Source organism: Neolamprologus brichardi, chromosome 5 (genome assembly GCF_056152115.1).
Source record: "Neolamprologus brichardi isolate AB-2024 chromosome 5, ASM5615211v1, whole genome shotgun sequence".
Classification (NCBI taxonomy): domain Eukaryota; kingdom Metazoa; phylum Chordata; class Actinopteri; order Cichliformes; family Cichlidae; genus Neolamprologus; species Neolamprologus brichardi.
In genome coordinates, this window is record NC_142108.1 from 13,330,939 (window position 1) to 13,356,707 (window position 25,769).

The following is a 25,769-nucleotide window of genomic DNA, read 5'->3' on the forward strand; positions in this document are numbered from 1 at the left end:
ACTTTCACGAAACCTTGTCTTTAAATACCACCAAATTAGCATCCATAACACATCATATAAAAAACACTATCTTTAAAAACACAAAAATTTAAATAGGACATTACATGCATGAGACTGTCCCCGTGTATATACTGTATGTATAGTAACTAGCTATTCATCCTTATTTATTCCACAATTTATCCCAACATCTTTGCACTTGGCACCATTAAACATATGAATATCCCATACATGCGGTTAATGTCTGTGTCATGCTGCTGTGTTGCTGTAGTCTCCACTGTTTGTCTATTCTGTTTACACTGAGAGCAAAGGGGGAAAAAGGAGCTCAATTCCTTGTATGTGTACACAGTCTTGGCCAACAAAGCTGTTGCTGATTTTAAATTTCCGCTTCACTAAAAGTTCACTTGCTGAGCAGTCCTTTCTTTTGAAAGTAACACTCATCTTCCTCTCGTCTTGTCAATTAATTTCTAAAATGTATCACGTTAACGTTTTTGTTTGGGTTTTTTTCTATCTCCCTGGGAGAGGAGGAGAGGAGGAGCTACAGAGGAGGGGTTTGTGTTTGCTCCTCCTCTGTAGCCAGCTACTGTAGATGCTGAAACACCGCGACCGCTACCTTACATCTGCACCATGAACACATCACAGGGATGGGAAAGAAAATATCCTAGGTGTTGTGCCAAAATAAGTTAACAAATTAATAAAAGGTAATAATTTTCCAAAAATTTCCTGCCTACACTAGACTACATTACCAGTAAGGCTAGTTTTATGACACAAGCTACAAGATGCGATGAACTATAAAAGCCAATAAGTAATCAATGATATCCAGTATTATATTATTAATGGCAAATAAAATAATCATAGCCTATTCTAATCACCGATTGATATAGATTAATTAGAGGAAATGAGTTTAATTCAAGCTAATGTGTAAAGCAAATACAAAAGGAAGGCTCAAAGTGCAGAATGAAACTGACTAAAAGGAATCAGTGATCCTCACACTACTGACAATGACGTCACCAAATCTAATATTGCTATAGGAATAAAAGCTGCAGGGTCCACAATAATAATAGTAATGGGCTAGTGATGGTTATTAATTTGGCCCCATGTGCACTTCAGCCAAGCATGTGCAAAGCGGCAGCAGACTGAGCTACTACTATAACCCTCCGGTGTTTGTGTGCACGTCCCTGTTTTCTGTCATTTTAAGCGCTCGCTCCTTTTCGTCTGCGTCTCTTCAGTCGTAGTCTGTATCTGCTGCAAACTCAGAGAGACCAGCAGCACCACAACACAGCCACAACAGTGTGGAGTGGGCGTCAAAATCCCCACGCCACTTATGAAAATGGACTGAGTTTTTGTCCGCCCTTTCGAGCCAAGGCTCTCTTGTTCACGGGGAGCTGATAGAAGATGACCCTTTTCTCTTCGCTTGAGGAGGCTTTGCTGCTGTGTGGGGGAGTGGGTTACATCCTGTGGCGTTTCCTGTGTTTGTAAACTAGACGGTACAGAAAACGTCGGGCGAGTGAAGCAGAAAGGTAGGTAAATATATTCCCATTTCTTCTCAGATGCACCGCGGATTCCAAATGTGCATTAAGCGGTCTGGTAGCTTTATCTGCAAAATCCACCGTGTGGTAGTAGAGCAAATGGGGGTTTGCACAAAATTACGGCGTCAATGTTAGCTCTCGCTAGGCCGCTAACAAATGTTAGCTTATTCGTCGGGAGGGGGAGGCACTCGCTGCGACGGCCATCACGAATGCCTTTATTACTCAGTCTTGTCTTGAACCGCTTTAGCTTATATCGTAAGAAGCGTCGTTTTGTAAAAATAATAATATTAATACATAAATCTAGCGAGATATATACTCTCGCTTTGCAGCTGTGTTACATCGGTGACCAGGTGGGCTTCAAAATTTGCTCGATTACTGGCAGTAACATTAGAGTGGGCGAGGGCGCCCGCGAGCAGCTAGCTGATGTTAGCTAGGTTGTTCCAGCATCAGCAGAACTAATGATGGGTTGGGTGGTAGTTTGAAGGCCACCCGTCGGTAAAACTAATAAATTATATTATATTCAGTATAATATAATAATATTGGCTCATTTAATTTTCTCTGCCATCACAAAACACAGCTAGTAAAAACTGAAAATAACTACGCGACGTGTTCGTGTAGTGTTTTAATCAGTGTTGGCTGATGTTAGCATTTCGCTAGCTGTCTGTTTTCCTAGCAACGTTAGCCCTTTTTAGTTAACCCACGCCGATGGCAAAAACCTGGTATAAAAATATTGTTGGCCACGGTTAACCTTTGTAGTGTTGCACAAGCGTAGCATTTAATCCGTGTAATGGTGAGTATAACAACGATTCTTCAAACTAACACAAAACCCCATGAGAACCCCTTCACAAGACAGAGCAGTGTTTCTTTCGGTAATTTAATGGCCTCCTTGTAACATTCGAGTTAACAAACCTCGTGTTTAAAAATACAAAACGCACGTTTAAATGCAAACGATCAGCGTGGGTGCAGTCGGAACTTTACGTGCTTTTTTACTTTATTTAGGCTTATAATTTATTGCATTGCAAGCACTTTTGCATTAGTCCCCAACAGCACACTAATAATCACCCTCACTCATATATATTCCACAACAGCTAAGGTTTTCTCCATGATATCACCCCAAGTTGTACTTAACAAGGGATTCATGTAAACTGAGTTATTTCCTTCAAAATAATAATAACCTCCCCTGATAGAATCGCACCCACGCAGCTGCTTCTTTTGTGCTATTAAATGTTGAATTCTGGTTTGTATTTTACATGTTTTTTTTCTTTTGTTACCTTTCGTACTTAACATATGTTCTGTACTATAAATGATACATGATTTTTTTTTTTTTTTTTTTTTTTAAATTTCCCATGTTTAAGTGTTTGGACATGCTAATTGTGTCATCAGTCATCCTGGTATTTTTAAATGTGATTTGTCTGACTCTGCTGTAGTTTCTCTGCAGTATGCCCATCTTCACAAGTTTCTGTTTTTGCACAAATATCTACTTAATTCTGAAGACCTGAAGTTTTTACACAAATTGAAACCAGCTAGACTAAAATGACCTTTCATGGTGCCTTAGAAGAGTTTCGTATTTATTACCTAGAGCAAAGTGGACCTTTTTAGATTGTTAGCACAGAGCTTGTTTTTTTTAAACCACTGGGAAAATTTTCATAACCAAACTTCATCCAAATACATACACCAAAAATTATCATTTGGTGTGCACTAGGCTTACAGTATTTAGTAGATTAACAGAAATGGTTCTCAAAACACGGAGCTTTACGATCCTTACAACCTATGCAGCATATACTGCATCTATAAGCTGCACATAAATGAAGTGATGCTAACTTAAAATGTGTAAGAATATTTAGTTATAAATTTGCATGCATTGTAAAGCTACTGTAAAATCGATGCTATATGCATATCTCTTAAATTCACCTCCACACTAATGTCTCAACAGAGACAAATCTAATATGCAGAACTGGGAACAAAACAGATTAGAATTGTAAATTTACCCACCCATATTAATGATCTCTTGCAATCATAGGAGTGTTGTTAATGTTGTGCAAATTACAAGCAACACATTTTTGTTGTGTTAACTAAACAGCTGATTTTTTTTTTCTTGTATTTTGCTGGTGTTGCCTCAGCAATGAGATTAGTATGATTTCTGATCCCAGTCATGATTTGGCATGTTTATTATAAAATGGGGGAAAAAACATAGGTGTAAGGTAAAAATATAGCATGATTAAGTAAATCTTAGCCACAGTTAGTAAACCCTTTATGCAAATCGGTCCAATCATTTGTCCAAATGAGACACATTTCTGTATTATATTTCTTTGGCATATGTAACGGTAAAGACAGCAGGTGCTGCTGTTGTAATTTAATGTTTGTCTGTTTCATCCACATCCTCCTCTTCCTCAGTTTTAATGCTTGATGAGTGAGGTGGGTGTGGCTTCCCACCAGCCCGACCATCCTGACTGACGGATCTCTGGATGACCTTGTCCCCACCCCTGCCCCTGCGCTCACATATACAACAGCAATGTCACATCTGCCCAGCAGCTCAGTCCGCGACCATATGAAATGGGTTTGTTTTAAGAACACCAAAGTGGTGACAAATAACTTTACTTGCAGTCTTGTGTCACTCAGGATGTTGTCGTTGATGACTGCCAAAGCACATTGCGTGCTACTCGCAGTATTGTCTTAGATGCAGATCATTTGAAATTGCAGACTGCTGATTTGTTGAAATGCTTGATGTGTTTGGTAAAGTGTTGTTGTTAACTCTCTTTCTTTGCAGGCGGGGCTGCTTGGCTGCGAAGCGGTCCTGTCCAGTATGGCCCTGATGCAGGCCAGCTCCATGGCCGCTCCACCCAAAAAAATGATGGCTCCACTTGGCCATGCACCACCGCAGAGAGAGGGACCTGACCGCGCTCCTCAGAGCCATATGATCCTCCCATCTGGAATGAGCTGTCCACCCCTGGTTAGGACCCACGTGGGAAATGTGGAGTGGAAATTGGGCTGTTTTATGTTGTGTTACTGATATTGTGAAGGGTGTAAACACTTGGCACAATTCTGAATTATGAAATTCAGAATGTAAGCGGACATCCTATTGTGATTTCTCCCAGTTTAAAACATCTTTTGCTTTCTGTTTAGCATTTTAACTTATAATTTAGATTGGATATAGATTGAAATTGGGATGGAAAAGAGGATTAAACTAAGCACTAACAAGTTATACTCAAGGGTGCGTAGTTGGTTCCCTTTTTAGCCCATTTTCCTTTGTCTTCCACAACTTACAAGTTTTTTTGTTTTGGCAAACGAAACTTGCAATTACCAGAAAATTAAAGAGCACTTATCAGTTCTCCATCAGAAGGTATGCCAAATGGTTTTAAAGTATGTAATGGTTAAACTAAAATTAGAAAATACAAACCTCAACTGTTATATGTGACCAACCTCTGCTGCCAGCGTTGGCAGAAATGGACATAATGGCTAAACTGCATCACTTCAGCTCAGTAATGTCCATACCTTTTTTGTCTCAGAGAGCACTTTTAACCCATTCTTAAAAATAGGAAATAATTAACTTTTTTCTTTTCTTTTTGTCTGGCTTGGTAGCTTATCCGGAAGGAAGGTGAATTCCAAGCTCCCCGCCTGCTGGATGAGAAAGAGATGAGGGCCAACGAGGACATGCAGCAGAAAAAAAAGAACAGGAAATCAGTAACGCCCTGTAAAGTGAGAGAACAAGAAGGAAGGGGAGGGAAGGTCAGTGGCTCTGATTGCTAAATAGGGATTTGTCTCTGTTGCGTCTGTTAATTTTTGCTCACTGCAGAAAATGCGTCCAAGCCGCTTTGTACATATTTTGTAGTTAAAGCATTTAACTTTATTCAAGTGCGCCTGACTTGGATCTCTTGTGTGCACATTTTGTTTGTGTGGGGGTGGGGGGAGGAGCTCAGGGAAGATGTGGAGGGGGTGGAGGATCTCTGGAGAGGAAAGAGGGGGAGGGGAGCAGAGTGAAGCAGAGCACAATAACTGCAGTTGTGTGCATAACAGGGGGAGCAGTAACATGAGGGCATTAGGCCATTGGAAGGGGTTGTGGGGTATTTTGTCAATTCAGATGTAAATGACGTAGTTTGAAAAACAAAACAACCTTTTATGTTGTCTTCATTCATACTGCTGATTTTAAGGATTAGTGGTTATAAATAACTCTCATTTTATATCTTAGGAGAGTAATAGCTATAGGACTGCACTTGCTGACATTTCACAAAAATTAGAATATCATCCAGTTCTGATCAGTTGGACGGGTGCTTTTTTGGGGGTATAACTGAAATGTTAGTACACAATGAAGGTGTAGGATTTAAACTGTTTAACCACTGTTCTTGACCATTCTCCGTAGGGCGCAGGTGGCGATGAGAATGGTCCATCATCCAAAGTGCAGAAAAACTTTATTTGTGATCACTGTTATGGAGCGTTTAGGAGTGGATACCACCTCAAAAGACACATCCTCATTCATACAGGTATGGTTTGTGTTTGGAACAGCTCAAGTGCAGTTAGGCCAGGACAGCCTTTATTGCCTAAATATGTCAATGACTTGTTAAAAGAGGCTTTGAAAGCTTGAGTTATACTGAGTCTAGGAGTGTGCAGCGACTGTGAAGTTTTGCAATGGTCTGCTTAAAACGTTGTTTGGTAATAGCTTTTGCCTCACAGCCACTCGGTATCTGTGGGGACTTTAACTAAAACTGGTGCTCTTCGGTTTAGGGGAGAAGCCGTATGCTTGTGCCGTATGTGACATGAGGTTTATTCAGCGTTACCACCTGGAGAGACACAGCCTCATTCACACGGGTATGCGTCTTTTAACCGTACCCATATTACATAAGTCTGACTACTTATGTAGTCTGTCACTTAAGTCAATGGACAGATGCTCAGGATTCATTTTGTCAGTGGACAGTAATTTCCAACAAAGCCACTCCCAAAATCTGTTCACCTCAAAATGTTCAGTCTGATAATTATGTGTTCCCAATAACTGGAAAGTTTACAGTGGGAAATTGAATAATGTGTGGTCCAATAACCCCGAGTCCACTATTAAAAACTCTTACTTATTCAGCATTTATAACAAGTTTTCTTCCCTCTGGATTATATTTTAATCAGCATCAGTTGTAGAAGTATTTGAAAAATTTTAGCATGTATATTAATTTAGTCTAACAGAAATGATGATACAAATTTCTCTGTGCTCAGTGTTAGATTTAGTGTTTAAAGTGGGTTTTTTTCGTTGTCTTTAGTTGCACTTTTTTTCCCTTTATTTTTGTGTGTAAATATTAAGATACATTTTAGTAGTTTTCTGTTTTAACATTACAACTGTAAACATAATATAGTACATTTCACTCAATAAACTTGCACAGCAGAATCTTTCTTGCTCGCTTACAAATTTGACCAAATTACAAAGACTAAAATAAACGCCTGTGTATATTAGTCAGTTTTGTAACACCGTATTGCTGTTAAACAATTCATTTTTGTCTAAAATCCAGGTTATGTTATTCTAATAAAGTAAAATGTGTTTTTGTTTTTAGTTTATTTTGGCTAACTCTACCGTAACCCTAAAGCAGAGTTCAGCTGTAGGTCTTGTGGAGGCTGAAATTACTACCAAAGCTTTGAAGCTTAGCAAATAATTACCACCACTGCTCAACCCATTAAAACAGCAAAGAAACAGAGGAAAAAAGGACATAGCAGTAGTAAGGTGAAGTCAAGGTGTGTAAAATGAGATGGCTTATCTAAAAGATGAATAGCCAAACAATTGCATACAGCATCTATATTTTGGTACAGCTCAGGAAATTAGTCTGTGTTGTGACTTTGTGCAAATTCAAACTGATTTGTTGGGTCTTGTTTCCAACTTGTTGGCTCTTTGCTTAGACTTGTTCTTTTGGCTGTTTCCTTTTTAATTAGCAAGATAAACATTTTTGATCTGGACTTTTGTTTGTGCAGTGCTGTTTGATCCTCCCAAGATGTCTGTCTGACACACTTGTCTTAACATAGTTTGGTCTTTTTTTTTTATTTTAAATTTAAACTTCTTCATGGCAGATATACCCAAGTTTTCTGATGTTACCTTATGCAGTGCAAAATGATGGAACACAAGTACAACAGACCACATTTGACTACCCTTTCTTCTACACCATCCTTTTTTTTTTTTTCTTTTTCCCAAATATCTGCCAAGACTTTCTTGCATGCAGTTCCTATACAAGTTTCAATTCAGAAGCAGATATATGTTGGTAAACGTTCTCTAAATGGTTGTTTAGAAACCAGCAGTATCGGTACATAGATGAATTATTTATTATTTTTTCTCCCCAATATTCTTAAATTTCTAAATGACAACACCCACAGTTCTCTTAAGACTTTTTGATAGTGGACTTAAAAGTGGAGTTAGACCTGTGGACCCGTTTCTGTGAATTTGAATGCCTGAAAGCACAGACTGCAAAACATGCAATGCATAGTTATTTGTGCATGTTTAAAATCATTTAAATATTTTTTGTATATAATTATTTTTTTATATGTAGTAAAAATGACTGCATGGACATCAAAGGACTATGTTCTTAGTTTTTTTGTTGTGTTTTTGTTTTGTTTTTAATTAGAGGATTTTGTTTTAAAAAAAATACTTGGATTTTTTAAAAAAAACCTCATTGTTTTAAAGTATGCACTATGTGCAGGTCAAACCTGTTCTTCAGAGCTGCTGCCCCATTAGTCCCCCCATTTTATAAATTTAATTAAAAATTCACCAATAATCTTTAAGAGTAACCACTTGCACTTTGTGGCAAAATTGCATCTGTTCTTTGTTTTCTACATTATATATTATATATATTTTTTCTAACATAATCGCTTATTTATTAGAATGAATAGCTAATAATTTTATGCTCTGTGTGTGTAGGGGTGAAGCCGTACGCTTGTTCCATGTGTGACATGAGATTTTTCCAGCGTTACCACCTGGAGAGACACAGACTCACTCATACGGGTATGCGTCCATTTACCGTACCCAGTTTAACTTTTAAAATCAGTTCTCTGAAATCAAAATTTATGCATTTAAAATCAGACACAAACAGCTTCCAGGTAAACATGCAGCTGGGAAATGGCCTTTTATAGTTTTTCTTTTTGTTTTTTTGTAAAAGGAGAACATTTTTTTGTGGGATTGAACTTTTGAGTAAGTGTTGAACACATTGTTTAAAGAGCTCTTTAGGGTATTTGTTATACCATGAAAGGACTGAATTGTTATATATTCAGAAGAGAGGAAAGGGAAAGTTTATCATGGTACAAAAATGCATCAGCATTTGATTTGCTTTATTTCAATCATTTAACGCTTGAAAAAGACACTTCAGTATACATCAGAATGTTAAATTACATGCATACAGCGACAAATTTTAGCATTTAGCATTGGCCAAAGTTGCTCAGGTGGACTTGTCAACGTACATAATCCCTCTTGTACCATTGCTGTGCACAAAAATCTTCATTCATGCACTTTTTAGCCAAGGGACAAGACTCCTGTACCAAAAAAAAGTTGTCCAAACATTTGAAGTTTCCAAATGTGTTCCAAGGGTTTGATCTGTCATGTTTGAACTTCAGCTGTATTTCGGTAAGTGCTCGTTGTGAAGAGCAAAATAGACAACAGCTTTGTTGAAATGAAATTTAAAAATAATTGACTGTCATCTGAGAATAATTTCATTTTATTAACATTTTTAAATTGTATGTACATTTTTTTATTTTTATTTTTTGTGGTGAATCTCTAAAGAACAACTAGTGTACGAAACAGGAAGTGTTGACTCAAACAACTGGGGCTCTATTGGGGTTACCTGAAGCCCCAAAATATTGGCCGTCCCTTAGAGGTCAAGTCATCACACACAGCTAGTGTAATCCCCGATTGATACTCTTTCTGCGGCTTCACTTCGGGCAAAATGAGTAAAGCTTGCCATCAGCTGTTGTTTATAGCTGCATAGTTGTGTACCAAGTAATCATTAAAAAATGGACTATTACTTATTGATAATTGACTTAGTTGATCTACAAACGAAGATTCAAGAGTTCAATTAGTATTTTTTTTTGTTCTTCTTTGAAAAGTGACATTTCAGTAATGTGAAAATACTGTTTTGCCTAAATTTCACATTTCTGTTAACTGTATGAGAAAAGTCATATTTAAGTAGTTGATTTGATTTGGCCATGGTATATTATGGGAATAGTCCTTTGATGTCCACATTTTAAATGTAAACTAATGGCTGAGGGCTTCATGTTTCTAAGCTGTAACTGCCTTGCTTTTTAATTAACATTCATACAGTTACTCAGTTGCGTCTCTTGTAACTTTATGGCAGAAAGCAGATTGTAAGCTTTTGCAGGCCATCATTTTGGTGTCCAAGAAAGAAGCACGCATCTAGCAACGTGTTTTCTTAATTTTGCTGTAAATGTGCACTGTGTGAGAAAAACCATTTGCTAAAAAATGCTTTGTTTCCACGAGTGATGGTTAACTTTGGAGAATGTTTGTGCTTCGGCTGGCCGGTGTGATCGCGCTCACTAGTTGTCTCGCTGCTGACATGTATGGCTTATGCCCTGTTGCTGCTTTTTTTTTCCCCCCCATAGTGCTATTCAGTTTATTTGAAAATGAGCTGCCCCCCTTTGTTTCACTGATGGGATGTAAAACAAATCGCTGTTTGCATGAAGCCTGGTTAGAATATGAAATGCCTGCCAAAGTCTTGAGTAACTTCATGCCTTCCTTTGAAGGAAGGTCTTAGCTAATATGTTGATACTTTGTGTATGTAGGGGTGAAGCCGTACGCTTGCTCCATGTGTGACATGAGGTTCTTCCAACGTTATCATCTGGCAAGACACAGCCTCACTCATACTGGTATGCGTCTGCTTACCATAGTTCATTAGGTAGACGTGTTTTAAGTGTCTTAGCTTTCTACCTTCGTGCATCGTGAATAGGATTCAAGCCCCCCAAAAAATAAATAAATAACATGTTGAAGAGCTTGAGGATGTATCCAGACATGTAATAGGAGGATGAAAAAGTGGTAAACCTTTAGTTGAAATCTTGCATACATAGTAGGGGTATGTAAACAACCTCAGCTTTTCCCCTGCTGAAAGCTCTACTTTATCTGTACATTTATACTGTTTTTGTTTTGTTTTATCTTGTTTTTTTCCAAATTTCACTGAAATAAGTTGAGTGTTATCATAGTTCCTATAACCACTGCTAAATCTAAATTGTGCGTTGGCTTCTCAGGCCGATTGGTATAATATGTGAAACAAAAAGAAGAGCTATTCTAAGGGAAGAGTTGTGGTCAAGTGTTAAAAATTGATGCCATTTCTAGCTGATATTTACAAACTTTTATGTGTGTAGGGGTGAAGCCATACGCTTGCTCCATGTGTGATATGAGATTTTTCCAACGCTACCACTTGGCAAGACACAGCCTCACTCACACGGGTATGGGTCTGCTTTTTTTTTTTTTTTTGCTGTCTTGGTGCCCATATACCCAATTTTAAGTTGGCAGGCCACTCCTTTTTATAGGACCAAATTCTCATAGACATCAAGCATTTTTGTAACTGTTGAGGCATATAAGGAGTGCATATCAGTTTTCTACCTCAATGTTACAATAACGGTCATCTTGATGAGTACTTTGAGTCAATTTTGGCTCTCAAAAAGCTTGTTGGCATGAAAAGTTTTAAGTTTGGCAAAAGACATTTTTGTTTGTTTTTTTTCCCCCCACCCACCCTTATTACAGACATGTTAACAGATTATGAAATGTTAGACATGTGCATATACTGTGGCACTGTACTGGTGCCACTGCTTTTGGCATGTCTGGATACATTATATAAGTGAGTCCTTGAATTCATTGTGCTTATTTTATTATTGTTATTACTATTATTTTCAAAGGATTTTGCTCTGTGTGTGCAGGGGTGAAGCCATATGCTTGCTCTATGTGTGACATGAGATTTTTCCAGAGATACCACCTGGCAAGACACACTCTCACCCATACGGGTACTAAGTTTTACTTGTCCCTCTCACTTAACACCATTAGGGCTTGTTGATATTTGTTTCTATGTGTGTGAATCACCTACTCGACAGACACAAAGCAAGCTGTGATTTTTTGTTACTACATTTTCTTGATTGTTAGACATTAAGAATTAATAGTTTTGTCTTTTCTGTTGTATACGTTGTATTTGCTAACTGCTGTTAGGGTTTATGTGACACATTTTTCTGTCTTGTATGTTTAGAATTAGCTGGTCATGAAAGTACTTGCTCTTGTTATTAAGTAATATTGACTAGTTTATGTAGATTGACCAAATCATGAGAACTTTTTTTTTATTATTATTTTTGTCCCCCCTAAAATTTCACACTGTATGCGTTTAGGGGTGAAGCCATACGCTTGCTCCATGTGTGACATGAGGTTCTTCCAGCGTTACCATTTGGCAAGACACAGCCTCACTCATACTGGTATGCTTGATTAATTGTTCCCCTTTCACTGTGAAACCTTATATATTTATAAACCTTATACTCATTTGTTTTATGTTGATTTCACCGTCTTATATGATACTATAATTATCACATTGTTGGTAAATTAATTCCCCCTCATAAAAAAACCCAATGTTTAATAGAGCTTTTAGGCTTTGTTGGAAAACTGTCCACAGAAAAAGTGACTCTGTCAGTTACCTTGTTTTGTGATTAACACTGTAATGGCACTATTGCATGGTTATTCTTGACTATTGTATATTGAATGAAAGATACATTACATTTAAAAAGCCTTTAAATTGCAGACATTGGTAGTATAAAATGTCATTTGCAAGTACCTGTTTCCCCACATCTGGAGAAACTAAATATTGGTGATTTTTTTTTTTTAATTATTTTTTTTAGTGGGTAATCCGTAAGTTTCAACCAAACTTTAACATGTAAAAATCGGTTTCTTTGATTATTTTTGATTTCTTAATGCGCCCTTTAATGTCTGTATATTGTTAGTCTTTTCAGTGTAATGTGTTGTCAGTAAAAAGGCATGCTACAATAGTTAATCTGTCATTTATTTAAGTCTTGGTGTTTATCACTTTCACCAGTGTGTTGATATACATCTGATGTTGTTGTGCTGTCTTTAGGAGTGAAGCCATATGCTTGCACCATGTGTGACATGAGGTTTATACAACGTTACCAACTGGAGAGACACAGTCTCACTCATACAGGTATGCCTCGCTTTTTAAATCTTGCCCCCCTCTCACCCTGACTTTCCCCTTGCATGTGCCCACAAATAATGTTTACATGGCTGCTTCAAACTCGAGTTTGTGTTGCTTTCTATCACTTTTCTGACAAATGCTAATTTGTCATGATCTACCTGTAAGAATTGGTGTAGTAATATTTCCCCCATACTTTGTATATGAAATGACATGATGACTATAAAGTGAAAACTCAGTACCACTCTAGTCTCTAGTGTTTATTTAGCTATTAAAGTCATAATTATGTGTGCTTTTTTTTTTTAAAAACCTAACAATTATTGTGGTAACTCTGTTTGATACTTCGGCAGAGATGGGCAGTAACGCATTACTGTAATCCGATTATGGGTTTCAAGTAATGAGTAAAGTAAGGGATTACTATTGCAAAAAAGTAATTAGATTACTGTTACTTTCCCGTAAGCAGCCTGCGTTACTAAACTGTGATTTTGTTTGTGAGAGTGTCTGATAACAATGACGTACAAGCATACGACGTCTGTGGCAGCAACAGACATGTGTAGATCAACAATGGATAATATGGAGAGAGTACGACCACAGTTTGATTGCGTAAAAGTGACAAAAACATTAGCGTCCGCTGTACACTCTACATGTGAAGAAAACTTCTTTCAACACCGAAGTATTAACCTTTAAATTTGAGCAAGCACCTATCACGCTGCCATGGGAATGTGAAATTCACAGAGAAACCGCTGGATACCCCCACTGACATGACCGCTGCGTCACCGAGCATACCTCCACTGGCCCCACTCACTGGAATATGCAGAAAATAGGTTCAAATGTTAAACAAATTTCTTCCAGTCAGAGACGGTTGCATATAATTGAATTTTTGCTTGATGCAATGTGCATAAAGTTAAGACGTTTTCATTTGATTCAAATTTATATGATGGATAATGCAGAAAAAGTCGAATTAGGCTGAAAGGTCTATTGTTTTATCATATATTCAGGTTGTGTATCGTGTGGGTTTTTTGTTTTGTTTTTTGCGGGTGTTTTGTTTTTTTTTTTAAAGTAACTAAGTAATAAAGTAACTAATTACTTTTGAAAATAAGCAATCAGTAAAGTAACTGGATTACTTACAGGGAGAAGTAATCAGTGATTTGTAACTAATTACTATTTGCAAGTAACTTGACCAACACTGCATTTTGTAATCTCTAAATGAAACATTTGTGAAAAAAAAAGTAATGTTAGTTTAATTCAGCTGTTTATTTTATTTTGTGGAATTAAACTCAAAATTCAAGAGCATGAAGGTGGTGTGTCTCCAACAAATGTTTTTATTCAAAGTACAAAAGATGATATTGACAGTTATGACATTGTCATATTTGCACCATTTACAGTATGTATCAACTTTTTATATTAAATCTTGTAAACTGTGTGTGTATGGGGAAGAACAGAAAAAGGAGAGTCATATTACTTGCAGCTTTGAATATTACAGTTAGCCAATTATCTTGATGTAATGAAAATTTTTTTATTAAAAGATGAGTGGGCTTTTTTGTTTGTTACATGTTGATACTGAATTTAAGATTTGGTCATTGGGAAATGTGCAAATTTACAAACTGAATTAAGGGGTGTATGTTTTGTGGCCTTGTTGGAAGAAGTGGGAGGGGACTTTAAGGGAAACATTATCTTTTCAGTTGATGGGAATGTTACTTAGATCGGGACTGCCACTATCCAGGCCAGTGTTTGTTTGTTTTCCCCCCCACATAATCGTGTCATTTCACATTCAAAGTGATGGTCAGGAACTAACACAAGCTTCTCTCTTTTAAAAAAAAGCTGTATATTTCCAAACTACAGATTTCTCTTATGGAAGATAAAGTTAATTTGTGCTTCGGTGCTAGGATAGGTTCTGTATGATGATTTTCAGAGCAGTTTCCTGTTAATTCTTGCTCCGCAAATGAATGTGCAAACTTAATGTCTTGTGCAGAGTTGTTTGCCAACTGCCTAAAATTGTCACACCTTCTGTGATCAGCGTGAACAAATCTATTCCAGAAAACCTTTATGTGGTATGTTGAAATTACACGATTAGAAGCACCCATTGACATAGTGTGAAAAACTTTTTGTTGTGCTAGTTGGAATGTGGACTTCAATTTTCAACCCAATTTTTTATTTCTATATTTTTTTTTGTCATTTTGATAGGTTTGGTTTTTTTGGTTAGGAAAATTTTAATTCTCCTTTCTGCACAGGGCATTTTCCTTATTATTCAGAGATGCAAATGTTTTCCAATTGGAATGACAGATTATTAAAGCACGCTGGAATTTCCAGTTTAAACAAAGCGCTGATAAGTGCAGCCAAACTTTACTAAGGAATTAGTAAAGTTTAACATGGATCAATTTTGGCAGTTGAGTGTTTTTATGCTAAAGCTGGTACTTTGTGTGTATAGGGGTGAAGCCGTACGCTTGCACCATGTGTGACAAGAGGTTTTTTCAGCGCTACCACCTGGCGAGACACAGCCTCACTCATATGGGTATGCGTCTGCCAATCTTAAAGCTGTCACAAAATTAGGATGCTTCTACATGTGTATGCTTGAGCTAGTCTTGTAAATCTGTATTCAGACACAGTTTATGATAAGATTCATTCTAAGTATAATTTCAGCTAGATGACATTATCAGCTCATGTTTAAGTGAACTTAAGAGCCCCTCTGGGAAGTTTGTAATTTGAAACAAGCATCTTAGATTGTACCCCTGTAAGTTACTTCAGGGGTATGACATTGGTTATTAACCACAGATATCAATTTAATCCACACTGGCACATTTAATTTATCAGGCATAATTATAGATACATTTTTTTTCTCTGTTGTAGAGAATCAAAAATAATTCTCTTGATGCTCTGCGTTTAGGTGTGAAACCTTACGCTTGTACCATGTGTGACATGAAGTTTTTTCAGCGTTACCACCTGGCGAGACACAGCCTCACTCATACGGGTATGGGTCCGTGCACCGTGCCCATGACATGTGTTGTTAGCAAGTGTGCACATTTAATTTAGTTAGTTTGTCTTATTACTTATATTTAGGGGACATGTCATGTATAAATATTATAAACATTTTCTTGTCTTTTGTTAGCGGTCAGCAGTCAGAATCAACAGGATAACCATAATTCAGTATTTTGCTGCTTTGATTTTTGTTGGCAATTCTAATCTAAATTTATTTGGGGAAAAAAGTTCTGGTTTTGCATGAATTGGCCACTGTGTGGTTAATAACCAATAGCTTAAATATTTTTTTCTAAATTTAAAAAAAAAAAAAAGGAAAGAAAGAAAGAAAATAAAGGAAAAAGAGGGAGAGACCATGAGGCAAAGTAATATAATATTGCTACTCTGCGTTTAGGTGTGAAACCTTATGCTTGCACCATGTGTGACAAGAGGTTTTTTCAGCGCTACCACCTGGCGAGACACAGCCTCACTCATATGGGTATGCGTTCGCCCACCTTACCCATTTCACTGAAATCAGACTGTATGTGCATTTTGTTACGAGTAAGCTGTTTATGCTAGTTACTTTAAAGTGGCCAGAAGAATGATGTTGATGAAGCCTACCCTACATTATGTTCATAATTGTAACGTTTTATGTGACTGTGAGGAAATACAGGACTGCAACATCATCAGCTCATGTAATGTGTTAAGCTGTGGATTTGAGAATTGGTTCAGTTTGTATTCTTTACTGGAATTGGATGAACAACAAGTTACAGCTTTAAAACAAAGGAAATTAATAATAGTGGTTAACAACCCATCAATTCTGAATAAATTAAGTAATTTGCTTATTGATGGATTGTGAACACAAAAACGAGTCTGAAAATAATACCTTAATGCTTTGCATTTAGGTGTGAAACCTTACGCTTGTACCATGTGTGACATGAAGTTTTTTCAACGTTACCACCTGGCAAGACACAGCCTCACACATACGGGTATGCGTCAGTGCACCTGCCCATAACACTTTATATTGGTCACTGTCACACAGCTATTGTACCAATATCAAGTATTACCAAGTACCACCAGTTTACATCTTGCATAGCTATATAGGGAATTTATAGAGATGCACCGATTGCAATTTTTCTTGGAGAATCCGGTTGCTGTACACCTACCAAACAAATCAGGTTCAACAGATTTGTATAACAAGACAAATGTCAGGGCCGGCATCATTTTCCATTATCCTTGTAACTTTACCACATAACGTGTCATTGACTTTTTTCTGTTTTTCACTTATCTCCATAATTTCCCTTGATATTAACTTCTTAAAATCGTTGCTTATACCGAGGCTCCTGGTTTGCAGATAGCTCTGAGATCTGGCTAGCTTTAGTCACGTTCATGTTCAATGGGATCAAAGTGATTTAAGTCTCAAACATTTTTGTGGTGATCCTCCCCAGTTTAGTTTGCCAAACTTTGTGCCTTGACTCAAAGTGAGGAACTTAGATGCTAAGGACATGTTAACGTGTGGCTGTGACCGTGGATGTGAATTGATTAAGCATGCATGAAACTCATTAGTAACCCAACGTATGGGAGCCAGTCTGGGCCGACAATGTTGGAAAAAGGACGATTCTGCTCCTTCATGAGTCAATCGGTGCATCTCTAGTAATCTAATTAAAATAATAGACACCCTTTTGAGCACATAGCATCTTTTGAAACAAAATTAACTGTAGAACTCTGGACTGTAGAGACATTTGGCTAATTAGAAAAATCAGAGAATCTTATTTCTTGTGAAATCCTATTTCATTACTTGCCTAAAAGGAGAGATCACTGTTGGCAAAATGCTTAGTTAGTATTAAGACTAAACAGGGGTCCTGGGTCCACCACACACATCTCCGCACGGTCTGTCTCCACAAACCGTGACAGTACGACCATGCTTTTATAGAAAGTGATGGTCTTTATTAAAATTTACCCAGAGCTTCAGTTGTAACTCTTTGGAGTCTTGATTAATATAGATAAAATGGTCCATTAACTGATTTTTTTGTGGGTATCTAGTGTTTCATGAAGAAAACATTTGGCATCTTTGTTTTGCATGCATTGGCAAATGTGTGGTTAATGAATAATATCCTAGATTTTTATTGGTAACATGGAAACTGAGGTAAAATAATATAATATTGCTACTTTGCGTTTAGGTGTGAAACCTTATGCTTGCACCATGTGTGACAAGAGGTTTTTTCAGCGCTACCACCTGGCGAGACACAGCCTCACTCATATGGGTATGCGTCCGCCCACCTTACCCGTACTACAGTACTTTCATTATGTTAAATATAGGGACAGTTACTATTATTCTTACTAAGTAGTGCACTTATCTTAATCAAGGCTATCCTGTATTATCTGTGAAAGGAAACATTATTACAAATCTTGGCATGTACGTAATTCTTGGACTATGATATCATCAGCTCATGAGATGTGTTTAGCTGTGGATTTGAAATTTGAACAACAGTTTAATGTATTCTTAATTGGATTTAGAGCGTAATCTTTGGCTAGATTAAACAAGTGAAGCATGGTTAACAACCCATCAATTGTAAATTGATGTTAAAAGTACAATATTGATTGATGGATTGTAAAACAGAAGCTCAAAGACCTGAAATTAACATATTGATGCTTTGCATTTAGGTGTGAAACCTTTTGCTTGTACCATGTGTGACATGAGGTTTGTTCAGCGTTACCACCTGGCGAGACACAGCCTCACTCATACGGGTATGCGTCCGCGCACCTGCCCTTATCACATTGTATACAGTACTGTGCAAAGGTTTTGGACAGTCAAAATAAAGCAAGGCTATTTTAAAAGATGATGCCATGAATAGTTCACTTTAAGTAACTCCATATAAAGACTTCATATTCTGCCTGTTAGTTATAGGAGAACATGCCACAATTTTTTTATTTTTTATTTTTTTTTGTCTGTATCGACTGTTTCAGCGCGTTCTCTCCATGTAATCCCAGACCATCTCCATGATGTTATGGTCATGTAGAGGGCATCTGTTGTAGAATATGATGTTCATTTTGTCACTGATCTTAAGTTCTTTGTAACTGTATTTATTTAGGGTTGTTTTACTAAAGAATGAATTGGACCAATCAGACACCTTAATTATAATATTGTTTGATGTAAAAAAAGATATTAAGAACTCGAGTTTCTCAAACCTTTTCACAGTACTGTAGATGACTTTTATTTATTGTGTAATATAAAGGATACTTCTGTGTAGTTATAAAGTAGGCACATCGTTTAGCACTTCTTAGGGAGAATACTTTTGGATCTAAAACGGTATTTTATTCCCCTAGGGGTTTGGTTAGTTGCTCCGAATGTTTGAATTCCCATTGTTCACACTTTTTTTTTTTTTTTTTTTTTTTGTAGTGTGTTTGGTTAATCTAATATATGAACTGCAGAATATCTGACCAACACCCTCACCCCATTTAAACCTGGTTGTGATGTGTATCTGGATACATTATCTAGATCAAGAAAGCCCTGTGTATTATAATTGGATGCCAAAGGACCCTGAGGGGTTTCCAAGGCTGCCAAGACATCTAATCTTCCCAGTGTGTCTTCAGTCTTCCCCTGGGTCTCCTCATGGATGGACAAGTCTGAAACTCTTGGCCTACAGTGTCCTGGAGGCCCTGAATCACCTCAGCTGGCTTCTCTTGGTTGAGATAAGGACTCTGCTCTGAGCAGCTCCCAAATGGCTGACTCTTTGTCTAAGGCTGAGCCCTGACGTATGTTGGAGGCTTATTCCCATCATTTGTATCTGTACTTTTTTGTTCACTACCCATAGAACTTGCGTCAACGAGTAAAATCTGATATTTCAACTTTAGAGCATCAACATTTATGAAAACAGAAACACACACATACTCAGTAGCTGGGTTGGTATTAATACCAGGAGATTTAAACAGACCCTGGAATCAGCACTTAATCACATTTTCCCGATTAAGAGCAGTACTGATCATTTAGTTTATCTGTTGAAAATGCAATTCATCTAAAATGTTAATCCAAAAGTCTATGGATCAGATTTCATTAGACAGATAATGTGTCCAGATCGCATACATTTAAAGTTCTACCAGGTGTTACTCTGGGTTTGTTGTTGAGAAGGCTTAAAGCTTTTTGAAAGAATCTCCTTATAGGTAGGGTTTGGTCATAATCATTTCAAACGCCGTTCCAAATCCAATACCTGAGATTGCCAAGAATCAAATGTTTAGAACACGAAACACATTTTGTGTACATTTTAGTAATTTGTCCTTAAAGTCTTTTGATTCTTTTTAATCAGAGGTATGAAATGGCAATTCTGATACTTCTGTGTCCCAGTAATGGGTGCATTAGCTCTCACCCATAACCTAAACCACAAAATAAGTCAAAACCACTTTTTTTTTTTCCCCCCTTTTTTTATTTATTTTTTTTTTTTAATAATAACTCAATGTTACAAAATCCAATTGTCACTGACAAACCAGTGTAAAACAACTAGGTTAAACATTAAACAACCCCAGTTACCAGTTCTACCTTAACTACCCTCATTTTATTTTTACATTTATGATTGTAATAATTTAATCAGTAATCTATTAAAGTATTTGTTACACGACATATTGACAAAAACCTCAGCTAAACATGAGTAACTTAGTTAAATATATATATATAATATTAGTAAAGAGGGGATATGGGTCCAACATCAAATTTGTAAACCTCAAAGGGAATAAATACTATGATTTCTATTTATTATTGATGCACAATGACTTTAATCTTATACAGCACACAGGACAGGCTTTGGTGATATTGTTTCAAAATGTGTATCTCCTGTATTATGTTAAAATCTAACTGAAGTCTATTAGTTTATCCAGTGGTCGGAGCTGTGTAGTTTTAGTGTCTAAACATTTTGGCGTTATGTTTGAAAAATAAAGTACAGAGTGCATAGTTAGGTTGAAAGTTGTGTTTGTTGGACTTGTGAGTGGTAGGGCTAATATATTGCTCTGTGTGTGTAGGGGTGAAGCCGTATGCTTGTTCCATGTGTGACATGAGGTTTATTCAGCGTAACCACCTGGAGAGACACAGCCTCACTCATACGGGTATGCGTTCCTCTACCGTACCCTTATTACGGAGAAAGGCACTGGCGCTTTCAACATAACTGGGTCACAACAAACTCGAGTTTGGATTGTCAAGTCATTTGATGGGATGTTGAACCAGTCTCCAAAAAAAAAGAGAGAGAAAAAAAAAAGTTGCCCCAATTTGTGGGCCCTCCATCATGTGTACATCCGGGCCACAAAAACATGAAATTCCACTTTGATCTACACATAATGAGTTGATGACGAGGCCTTTTTAGAACATCAGTTATCAGATGCTGAAAATTCACTGTTGAAATTTACTAATAAGGGAGTTGTTTTTTGGTTTTTTTTCCTGATGTTTTTCTTTTTTTTTTTTTTTAAATTGTTTTTGTTTTTTTAAGTGTTGGAAATTTAGTCTGCAAAGAAAGATTTAGTAAGTAAAAATCTGCCCGCAGTTTGTTGGTACAAGACGCTAAAATTGATGCATTGACTTTGTATTTGTGTGCTCTTTTAGGAGAGAAGCCATTTGCTTGTGACATGTGTGATATGAGGTTTATTCAGCGCTACCACCTTGAGAGACACAAGCGTGTCCATAGTGGAGAGAAGCCTTACCAGTGTGAACGGTGCCAGCAGGTATGTATGAATAAACACGGAGTACACGCGTGAGGTGTCATACGTGCTGAATTTCAAATTTGGACTTGAGTGGGTCGTATCAGTACCACCAGACTTTTCAGTTCCTTTAGACATCAGGCTGTTAAGTTATTTTTCTTAAGAGGTACGATTCTCATACTGCAGATAACTCCAGCTCCACCGCCTTTGACTGCACCTAGCAACAGTAGTCCTTGTTTTGCTCTGTGGCGAGCTAACTGAAGCAGCACGTGCTGTGGGTTGTGGTTTGAGTGAAGATGGAACTAGATATATACGTTAATACAGACATAAATACAATTATCAGTGAAAGCCACAGTGGGTCTAGCTCATCAGCACAGACTGAATTCTTAGAAAAAAAAGAAGAGGGGTTCTCCACGAGTGATTTGATCTTTGCCAGTATCAATGCACTAAAGCTAGAAATGCTAAAATATGCTGCCATATAAATACTTAGATGGATTGGTGGCACTGCATCTGGATAAAGTCTATATATAGGGAACAACTGTTTTTCCACATTGTTAGTCACTTTATTAGGGACTTCTCTGCATTTCCCACTCTTTGTTTGCCCTCTGACACGCCTGAGTTTAGAGTAATCATGTATGGTTTAAATTCCTTCCTTCATAGTTCCATTTTACTCTGACATTTTTAATTATACCATATTTTTAAAATGATGACCTCGAAATTGATCTGAATTTGACCGTGTCTAATATTTATCTTTTGAAGAACTTTTCGCGCACAGACCGACTGTTGCGACATCGGCGGTTGTGCCAGGGGCGCGGCGTAGCCAAAGTAGAGAACCAGCCCTGTTGCGAACCACGCCCATATCCCCAAGAACCCCCACCGGCACCACCAACCTGGAGCCCCCTGCATCCACCTCCGGGTCGACTGGCGGTCTGACATTCCATCTTCCCTGGATCCACAACACCTCCAGAGACGGGACAAGCCACAGGGTTTCTTCTCAGCTCTGTGCAGAGTGCCATCACATTCTAGCACAGACTGATCTTGCAGCTCGAGTCTTGGGATTAATAACGACAGCGGGACATTTGTGGGTTTTTTTGTTGACTTTTTACTGTGTTTCTGTTTCTTCCCATTTTTTAAGATGAGACTTTTCTGTGATAAACGGTGGTCCTGTTTTGTACTTAATCTATTTGATTTTTGCAAAAAAAAAAAAAGTTTATTGTTCAAAAAAAAAATAATTTGCATTTGGTGGTACTCGGACAGGAAACGGTTGACTGTGTGATGAGGTGGTGAAGAAGAGTATTTGAGCTTCTTTCTAATTTTTTGTTGTTTATTCTCTTTGGCCTGGAAAGGATCATAAAAGCATTTCAGGTTAAAGTTATTAAAACTGAACTTTTCTTCCAGGTAAAGTGAGGAAACTATGTTGGCATTTCATGTACAGACCGGAGTTTACTTGCCTTGTATCGGACAGTGTTAAGCATAAAGACAGGTCATTGAAAGCATCATTATTATCATTATTATTATTATTATTACTGTGTAAATCTGATGTGATACATAAAGTGTTTCCTGGCTTTTTCAGCTCGGAAGGTCCAGTTTTAATTATTATTTTGTAAGAAAAACAAGGTGTTGACGTAAATTGGAATTTGGCTCAAATGCAGTCTTTGGCCACCGTCACCATTGTATCCTGAGAAAACCCGAGTAACTTTGTGTGACATAAAATATCAATAACTGTAAAACCAGGACTTCCAAGAAACGAAAGTGCGACCTGCAGTCGACGAGGTGCGCACTTAATGCGTGTCGGGTCACAGAGCGTCACGCATTTCTCTCTGATTTGAAGAGGCAGAACAGGACGGCAGACTTGGCGAGCCCTCCTTCATGTGTACTGAGGGCATGTGGTGGTGTTCAGCTGTAAATATACAGAACATGTATAGAGATCTGCAGCACTAAAGCAGGACATTTCCTCTGTTCGCTCATGCTGCACAGATCCTGGTGTATAATGATGCAGGTTAGCCACTTTTGAAGTCCAGTGATGTTTGTACAGATCACTTTGTGAGATTAGTGGGCGTATACAAAATCTTGTGGCCTTAGTATGTTTCTGTTGTTTTCTTTTCTTTTCTCATCTGCCTTTTTCTTGGCCGTTTATTATTGTGGATCAGATGTATTTACTAGCCTTTCGTCATCATCATCATATTATTATTATTATTATTTTTAATCCTTAAGCTGTCGTGGTTACTGAATGTGGATGGATTCAGTGGCGCTGAACCAGACTAATGTGCTCTTCTGTTGAGAAGTCATGTTTATGGTGATAACTGAATATTTTGGGTCATAGTTACTGGTGATGGTGTAACACAGAATATAATCCTAAAAAAAAAGGAGGCCCTTGCGCGTGGCGGCCCGTGTGAGAAGACAGTCGTGCTACGTTGTTTTCCACGCGGCGGTGCTTTGGCTGGTCGCAGGCCGCGGCAGGATCAACACCTGCTTGACTCTGCCGCACACCTAACAACTGCTTTTTCATCCAGACATTACTATACAGTTGGTGTGGAATAATGGTCACGTCTTTGGGTTTAGCCTTAAGTTGCGGATACACAAATAGTCATTGTAGTACTAAATGATAGCGTTATAAGCGATTTCTTTTACCTTTTGAACTTTTGAAAGTACTCGGTACAGCAAGGAGTGGCCCCACGGGGCCCGCTTTGCTGCTTTTTAATGACTTTCTCAAACACGCTCCTTTCTGTGACTGGTAAACTTGTGATCACGTCGTCCTGTTGTTTAACCCAGAAATGTCAGTGCAGACTGGGGCGAATAATCTGTTGGTAACTACGGTCTTATTCGGATAAATAGTGAGTGGTCCAGATGATACTTGTGGAGATGGGAGTCCCGCCACGCTTTCTATGGTCTGAATTGTAGGATAAAGAGATGTTTGTGTTCGATACAGAGAAGTGGAAGACTGAGTCGAGTGATGTTTTACCAAAAGTATTAATGAGAAGCTTTCTTTAAATGGTCCATTGATTATCAAATCTGTGTGCACAAAGATGGGATTCTGTTATCAGCGGCTTGGCCTTTTAAAGAGCAGAGGAGCCAAGTTTGAGAAATGAAATCCTCTGCTGTGGAAACACTATTCCCAATCTGTGGAAGGGACACTTCTGGTGTGAGCACATACTGAAAACGGCAAAAGGGCAATACAATATATAGTAGACGTCACTTGTTAATACGTTTTTGTCATTCACTGTTTTTAGTATTCTCATTGTTAAATGCAATAGAATCCTGTTGTAAGATTGAGGTTTTATTTTCTTCTTTTTACAGACAGATCAAAGGAGGCTTTTGTTTTTGTTTTTTTTTTGTCTGCGAGTTTGTCATCACATTTTTGATGATTGTTTCAAGGACCTTTTTTATTCTGATGAAATTGTAAACACTGGAGTGTAAGGAAAAAAGACAAAAAAAGAGATGGATATTTTTGTCCTTCAATCTGTACTAGATTTTAGGTTTTAGACAAAGCCTATTTCTCCTCAACTTGACACGAAAGGCGGACAGAACAATTTGGATCAGTACAGTTGAGAGCCCAGTATGTTCGGTGATTTTTGACACTAGAGGCAGTAGTACTGCAAGAAAATGTTTTCTTTCTTATACAAAGTCCCTGGTATTTGTAGTAAATTATATTGACAATGGTATTAGATGAACAACAGCATAACAGTAGCTATCACAGATTAGTTGTTTTCTTTATTAGTCTTGCATGCAGAGTTATGGTCCTCAGTTAAGATAGGATCTTGATATTGATTATTTTGTGTAGGAAAATGAGTGCATAAGAATAACTTCCTAAAAAAATGTTACAATGATTAATGTAAAATGGGCTAACTAATATGTACCCTTGTGATCCAATTAGTTTCAACTGTATGAAAATCAGAGGAGAGGCTTCTTACTATTATGCTGAAATAATAAAAAAAAAAAAGAATTTGTAAAGGAATATGTTTTTGTTTTTTTGTTTTTTAATTTTGTGTGTTTTTGATCTCAGGTAAGTTAAAAAAAAAACACTTCAATGATATGTCACTTGTATTTGATTCAACATCTAGGTGGCTCCATGTTTTGTTTTGTTTTAATGTAACTTCTATTTCATACATTTTTATTTATTGTCCTTTTGATATAGAGATGATTTCCTCCGGTGTTTATGTGAGCTTATTATAACAAAGGTTGTAACCCATAGTGAAGAGTATCAGGACAATCACAAAAAAGAGTTTATTGTGATTTGTTCATGCTCACATTGTAACTGGTGTTCAAAAGGTAGAGCATGTTATTGACCTCTGTTCCTACCACCTGAATGTTGCAGTGGCAACTGAGAATTATCAGTCCAGGCAATGTTTTCAGTCTTCTGTTGTCCGGTTTTAGTGAGCCCGTGTGAACTGTTCCCTACGTTTCCTGTTGTTAGCTAACAGGAGTTGTATCCCATCTGCAGGGCGTGTTGTGCATTTAGAGATGGTCTTCT

At 37.5% G+C, this 25,769-nt stretch overlaps 1 protein-coding gene across 18 annotated transcripts; it reads left to right on the forward strand.

Moving 5' to 3' along the window:
- The first annotated feature begins 1,146 nt into the window (after positions 1 to 1,146).
- Positions 1,147 to 25,249, forward strand: znf740a (zinc finger protein 740a). Of its 18 annotated transcripts, none has more exons than XM_035905178.2 (21): positions 1,147 to 1,521; positions 3,921 to 4,083; positions 4,294 to 4,476; positions 5,106 to 5,252; positions 5,884 to 6,004; positions 6,246 to 6,329; positions 8,404 to 8,487; positions 10,275 to 10,358; positions 10,851 to 10,934; positions 11,406 to 11,489; positions 11,862 to 11,945; positions 12,596 to 12,679; positions 15,096 to 15,179; positions 15,552 to 15,635; positions 16,035 to 16,118; positions 16,525 to 16,608; positions 17,800 to 17,883; positions 18,284 to 18,367; positions 20,630 to 20,713; positions 21,204 to 21,322; positions 22,058 to 25,249. In XM_035905178.2, the coding sequence occupies exons 2-21, from the start codon at positions 4,039 to 4,041 to the stop codon at positions 22,229 to 22,231; spliced, it is 1,965 nt and encodes a 654-aa protein (XP_035761071.1). In that variant the 5' UTR covers positions 1,147 to 1,521; positions 3,921 to 4,038; the 3' UTR covers positions 22,232 to 25,249. The 18 variants fall into 18 exon arrangements, with proteins under 18 accessions (XP_035761071.1, XP_006784368.1, XP_087696831.1 ...); XM_006784305.2 differs by having other exon boundaries at positions 1,147 to 1,517; XM_087840705.1 differs by lacking the exon at positions 18,284 to 18,367 and having other exon boundaries at positions 1,147 to 1,517.
- Positions 25,250 to 25,769: the final 520 nt, after the last annotated feature.